This window comes from Chaetura pelagica, unplaced genomic scaffold (genome assembly GCF_000747805.2).
Source record: "Chaetura pelagica isolate M959 unplaced genomic scaffold, ChaPel_1.0 scaffold1145, whole genome shotgun sequence".
Lineage (NCBI taxonomy): Eukaryota > Metazoa > Chordata > Aves > Apodiformes > Apodidae > Chaetura > Chaetura pelagica.
The window spans coordinates 144637-151328 of record NW_009953300.1 but is presented as its reverse complement, the minus strand read 5'-3'; the positions used below and the strand labels follow the sequence as shown (position 1 = coordinate 151328).

Genomic DNA, 6692 nt, shown 5'->3' with positions numbered 1-6692 from the left:
GAAGGTCCCGAGACGGTTCAGCAGGATCCTTTTGTGATGTGGATTTCTGAGCACCTGCTGGGGCAGCAGAGCACAGCCACGGCGGGACGGCTGATCTGCCTCTGATACTCGCTCTGGATCAGGGGAGGTAAACGTCCTCCTGAGCTCAGGGGAGCTGACAGGTCCCTCCAGCAGAGCTGTCTGCACCTGAGAACCAAGCTCGGGCACTCCCCACTTCTCCCTTCTTGGGCCTGGGTTGGTCTGAGGCAGAGAATGGTGACTGTCCTGCTCGGCCTGGCTGCAAACAGGGAGCACCTGCCGTTTGCAGCAATTGCAGTAGCTCCTGCTCATGATCTGAGGCACCTCTGGGCCAGTGGGGGCAGGGCAGGGGGGCAGGATGAAGCAATGGTGCAGCCATCAGCAGTGCTCTGTCACTATAAATGTGTCCACATGAGGGGTCTGTACCACTGCAACCTAGCACAGCACAGCAACACGGGATGAAGCATAGTAGTGAAAAAGGGAGGCAGCCCCCCAGGGCTGAGGCAGCAGCAGAGAAAGGAGTTAAATTTTATTTAGGATCCAAGAACCTCCTGATTCTGACTTGGCATTTCTAGCTGGCACCGTGGTTTGATGTGTTCTGCCCCAGTGACACTACCAGTTTATTGTGTTCTTAACCCATCCCCTTGTCCTCCCCCAGCCCGTGCACACCCTGGCCAGCCTGAGCTCTGCGGGTGAAGCTGCCCCACTCCAGCTGTGCTGCTTCACAGGCTGCACCAGAGAGCTGCAGCTTCCTGCTACTTGGAAGTTATTTGGGTTTTGGCTTTTTTTGTTGTTGAGATCAGCCCCAATGCAACTGTACAAACAGTCGTGTCAGTAACTGCTGGTGCAGCTCAGTCTGGTGCCGATGGAGGTGACAGTCCCAGAGCTGTTACCAGGCTGCAGAGCAGCAGTGTGCCCCGTGTGCTGTGCAGCACAGAGCTCCCCTGAGGACCTTCTGCATCGCAGAGGCTGCTGCCTCCTGCCCAGCACAAGTGGCAGAGCTGCAGCTCAACAGGGGATGCAGAGGATGGCACTGCCAGCGCTGCACCCAGGGGACACATCCCTCCCCAAGCAGAACAACCCTGGGGCAGAGGGTGCCACTTGCCCCACAGGCTGGAGCTGCAGGTGCTGCATCAGTCAGACTGGGGGGTGGGAAGGGAGCAAGGATGAAAAACAGGGCCATAAGACAGACTGGCAGGAGAGAACCAAAGGGACCTTGGGAGGTCTCTGGGCCAACAGCTGCTCAAAGCTGGCCCCATGAGATCAGGATACTGAGGAACTTGTCCAGAGGACTTTAAGTACCTCCAAGGATGCCAATCCCACCTCTTCATCCTCTGTTCCAGTGTCTGACTGCCTTGCTACTGTATTTTCTCTTTGTCTAGTTGGAATTTCCCATCTACCACCTTCTGTCTGTTGTCTTGTGTCCTAGAGTAAGAACTGGGGGTGGGGTGAAGGGACTCTCAGTGGATTCTCAAATGTACAGTTGTGCACACACACAGAGTAAAAGGTAGACACAGATGTAGACATATAGAGACAAGTGTTCACATGTTCGTATTTGTTTATACATACGTGTTTATACACACAGGACTTATTTTTCCCTCACGAAGACATTTTCAGCTTTTTCAAGGGAATTATTTCTCCCCAGACCTGTTCACTCTTTTACCTGGACCATGGTTCTTAAAGAGCAAGGGCAGGAGCAGTGACTGCATCCCATAGGGTAGTCACAGCGTATTTATTCACTCAGTGGTCCCCTCTCGGGAAAGGGTTTTCAGTGCAAACAAGGTGGTTCAGATATCTTTGCAACAATGGGCTTGTGTGAGGATTTGATGGGCCACAACATGGTGCTTCTGTTGTTCATTAGTCAGCCTCACCAGGGCTTGCTCGGATGCTCTACTGATCTGGTAGAGGCTCACAGAGCAGTTCCCACAGGGCTTTTTTTATTTCCAAATCTGGTGCACAGCAGTGGCTGTGATGGGTCCTCAGCTCCCTGTGCCAGGAGGGCTGAGGCAGGGCAGAGGAAGGCTGTGCTGTGCCTTGCCGTGCTGTGCTGTGCTGGGGGGATTCCCTGCTGCTGCAGGTTGCCTGCAGGGAGCAGCTCACCACCCTCCTGCCCGTGGTCAGGAGTGCCTGGCCATGGATACCAGAGAAGAGGATGCACAGCCCATTGTGAGGGATCAGTGCTCCAGGGAGTGGATCCTTGGAGGAAAATTGCCCTGTGCAGCATGGGTGTCCTCACTGCAGGAATCCTACAATGAACCTGCACCCTGGGGGGGAGGGGTGGAATTTGCTCTGACTGCACAGGGGAGGAGAGGAACAAGCTCCCTTCCCACCAGCCAGGCCCCTGGGAAGTGTCATGATCTCCCCCCTCCAATTCCCTTTACAACCAGCTCCACAGTGGCACAGAGTTTGGGGTGCAGCTGCAGAGAGGATCCAGTGGCCTGGTCACGGTGGCCTTGGCAGCAGATTGCAGACTCCTGGTGGGTGCATCTTCAGTGCCAAAGGAAAATGGCCCAAGAGATGAAAGAAGCGATCAAGGGAGTGCTGGAACTGGGGGCTGGGAGGAGAGCAGGACTGCAGCCACACTCTGCTGTGCTGCTGCTCACTCAGGTGCAAGCAGTGGGGCCTATTGGTGACCCATCTTGACAAGTACAGGCCAAGGGAGCTGGAACACTGTGTCACACCTGTGCCCTCTCCTTCAAAGAAGCAGGGCTGGTGGGGAACACTAATTGGAAGTGCAGGGCAATAGCATGATCTCCCCTCTGGCCATCTCTTGTAAAAGCACCTCAGCATGTGCCCAGTGCCTGCCCAGGGTAGGGTTGTACTGACCCATGCTGCTGCCCCCTCTGTAACCCCCAGGAGGCTGTGCCAGCTCAGCGAGGGCTGTGAGGGGGCCTGTGAGATTTTGTTTGTGGGTTGTGCTGTATGGAACTTGTCCTGGCACGGTCTGCTGTGCCCAGGCTCTCTGGGAAAGGTTGTAGACCTGTAGTTTCCAGCCTAGAGCTGCACACCCTGGATATGCTGAGGGCACGAGTGTGCATCCCTGCCTGCTGCCCCGTGGCACTCACGTGCTGTGGCAGCTGCTGCTCCAGCTTGGGGTGCTGTGGGAACGTCCTGAGGTGCTGCCAGGAGCTGGGGTGGCCACGGCTGCTGCTGGGGCTGCGTCGGGCAAGGACGGCCCCGCTGCTGCCTGTGCCCTCGAGAGGGACACAGCAGGTCCTGCCTCGTCCTGTCCTGTCCTTGAGACCACGCCAAGCCATGAGGTGCCATCTTGGTGCCGAGATGTGCTTGGACAGTGGGATAACAGGGCTGGGCAGGGCAGGACTGCAGCCCTGCTGCTGGGCACGGTGCTTTCCATACCAGCGACACTCGTGTTCAGCACAAGCCCCTTCCTGCCAGGATGGAGCAGCCTGGAAGCTGCCCATGGCAGCACAGCCCTGGCACTGGGGCAGCCCTGGAGGACTGGGGAAGCCCCCTTGGGGCACCCACAGCCCTGGAGGGTCTGCCCAGGGCCGTGTGGCTCCAACGTTGTTCTCACATGGCTCCTGATGGCACAGCCACATCTCCCAGCCCCAAAGGTGGGATGTGGGGCAGGCAAGGGGGCTGCCTGGAGACCGCAGCCTGGGGCTGGCTCTGGAGCTGGGCTGGGGCTGGCCAGGAGCTCCTGGTGGGTCAGGGCAGGGCTGGGATGGGAAGGGAGGTGCCAGGGCTGGGCCGGGCGGGATCCCGCCCGGGAGATGATGTATGGGCAGATGTATCAGATCGCACAAGATAAACAAGCAGTGAATTTCATCAGGGCCCATCATGGCTTTAATTTGGCTGCCTAATGAGTCAGATCCAGCCGCGCAGATAAAAGTTGTCAGAGCCGCAGCCCTAATGAATTTCTTGCCACTTGTAATCAAGGCAGCTTGTCTGAGGGGGATGATTAATGGGCCCCAGAGGAGCTGCCGTCCCTCGGCTTCCATTTCTGCTAATGCAGTCGCCAGGAAATTAACCAAACCCAGCACTGGGCTGGGGCCGGGTCCGTGAGGGGCTCCAATGGGAGGAGGGACGAGGGGCAGCCACCGGTACGGGCAGGGAGGGCTGGGAACAGGAGCAGGAGCAGGACAGGCACTCTCAGTCAGCACATAATGATGTGGCAAGGACCTGGTGGAGGGTCTGGAGCCACCACCTGCAGCCACCCGTGTGGCTCTGCCATGTGAGGGGCACGGGAAGGGGCAACAGGGGTCTGGAGGGGACTGCTGGGGGGTACCTGTGGCAGGTAGGGTGCTGGGGGGGGTGTTTGCAGTCTGGATGGGACTGCTGGGGGGTACCTGTGGGAGGTAGGGTGCTGGGGGGGGTGTTTGCAGGGTGTCTTGATGCCTCCTTAGTACCCCCACGCAGGCCTGGGGACCCAGACCTTTGCCCAGAGCAACCCAGAGCCTGGACCCAGGAGGGCAAGAGGGGACACAGGAGCCCCAAACTGTCCCTTGTGGTGGGGCCTTGGATGCAGCCAGGAGAGAGCTGGCAGCACTGGGGCCGTGTTGTGCCACCAGCCTGTGGGGTCAGGGACGGCAGGGTGGAGACCCACGGCTCCCTTCACTGCTGGGGGGCTGTCTGTGTGACCCCAGCTTCTGCAGCAATCCTATGCCTGGCTCCTTGCTCACCAGGACAGCCCATCATTCCCTGCCCACCTCTGCCTCCAGCTTCAAACTCACTATTGAGCACAGAGACCAGTTGGCCCCAACACTTCTGTCCTGGCATGTCCCCTGCCCAACACACAGCTCTTCTGTGCCTATCTCTGATCCCACTGGAGCTGTGTATCCCTCTGAGGCCATCTCCCTGAATGGACCCACAGCACCTGGGGTTGACACATAGAATCATGGAATGGTTTGGGTGGGAAGGGACCTTCAAAGCTCATCCCCCCCCCCCCTGCCATGGGCAGGGACACCTCCCAGCAGCCCAGGCTGCTCCAAGCCCCATCCAACCTGCCCTTCAACACTGCCAGGGATGGGGCAACCACAGCTTCTCTGGGAAATCCATGCCTGTGTCTCACCATCCATGCAACGAAGAATTTCTTCTTAACATCTAACCTAAATCTGCCCTCTTCCAGTTTAAAGCCATTCCCCCTTGTCCTATCACTCCATGCTTTTGTAAAAGTCCCTCCCCAGCTTTCCTGGAGCCCCTTCAGGCACTGGAAGGTGCTCTAAGGTCTCCCTGGAGCCTTCTCTTCTCCAGGCTGAACACCCCAGCTCTCCCAGCCTGTCTCCAGAGCAGAGCTGCTCCAGCCCTTGGATCACCTTGTGGCCTCCTCTGGACTCACTGTGACAGCTCCACGTCCTTCTTGTGTTTGAGGCTCCAGAATTGGTCACAGTACTTGATTTGGGGTCTCATGAGAGTGGAGTAGAGGGAGAGAGTCCCTTCCCAGCTCCTGCTGGTCATGCTGCTTTTGATACAGCCCAGGACACAGCTTTTGGGCTCTAGCGCACATTCCTGCCTCCTGGTGAGCTTCTCATCAACCAGGGACAGTTTTTCACCATGTCCACCAGGAGCTCCAGTTGGGCACAGGACTGCTGGTACCAGCTCCTAAGCTGGAGGAGAAAGGGCTGATAATCTGTCAGTCTGAGATGGAAATCCCTCGGACCTCACAGGGTGGGCAACAAGGAGACTGGAGGTTGCACGGGAGGCCCAGAAGGCAGCACACAGAAAAGCTGGCCTGGCAGGAGGTGGGTTGCTTTATTTGCCTTTATCTCCTTGGCTGCAGATAACACACACAGGGCAACTCATGGCAAAGAAACAGTATATACAGAGTGTCCATATAAATATTTCCAATGTACATTTTATACACAAGTGACAGAGACGTTCCACAGCAGTGTCCAAAGCCTTGGGGGTCCAGCACTCAGGCTTGGCCCAAAACCAAAGGGAGACTCGTCTCCTCTCCTCTTGCTCAGCTGGAGACCAGCCCCACCTGGGCAGCAGTGGGAGCCAGCGGGGATGCTCCGATGGAGACACCATGTATGGCTTTGGGGCTCAGCCTGCAAGGACAGGGACTCTACAGACAGACAGACACAGCTGGGGATCCCGGGGTGACCATCCTCCTCCAGGTCACCAGGGAGGCTGGAGAGGCCTTTGTCCAGGGGCTGTGTGGAGAGAAGCTCCCTTTGCATCAGCAGGTGGGGAGCGGTACCAGCCAGCGGGTCCCTCCCTGCACCACCCAGAGCAGAGAGGAGCAGGGGGTGAAGAAACATGCACCTCCCACTGCCCCCCACTTCCTGCTGGGCTAGGGGGCATGGGAGGGTGAGCCAGGGGAAGGGAGGTGCCGACCTGCCCTGCTGCTGGGAGGGCGGGTGCAGCCATCGCCCTCCCCAGTACCGGCTGTGCAGGGGAGCTGGGGCCCTGCCTCATCTGCCCCCAGCCCCTCAGGGTCTGCATGTGTGTGATGGGGGCACAGAGAAATTGTCTCTGTCCCCCCCTGTACCAGTCATGAGAACGGGGTGTGCTGGAGCACCCACCCCAGTGGCTGGGAGGTAGCCCTGCTGTGTGCTGACAGCGCTGGGGCTGCACAGACCCCCCAGCTGCACAGGGACAGTCCCCAGGCACTGGAGCTGCCTGCTTGGGGTCCCAGGGAGGCGGGCACAGCGGGTGGCCCGGCTGCACCCCTCCCATGGCCCCGGACACCGGCAGGGGAGGCGGGGGGG

General features: G+C 58.6%; 1 protein-coding gene across 1 annotated transcript in view; it reads right to left on the bottom strand.

Annotated features, from left to right (window-relative positions):
- Positions 1-5941: 5941 nt before the first annotated feature.
- LOC104389090 (arf-GAP with GTPase, ANK repeat and PH domain-containing protein 3-like) overlaps positions 5942-6692 on the bottom strand; it is a 68632-nt gene continuing 67881 nt past the window's right edge. Inside the window, exon 15 of the mRNA XM_009998045.1 lies at positions 5942-6029. Within this exon, the coding sequence (XP_009996347.1) occupies positions 5942-6029 (88 nt within the window). The remainder of the gene's footprint in view (positions 6030-6692) is intronic.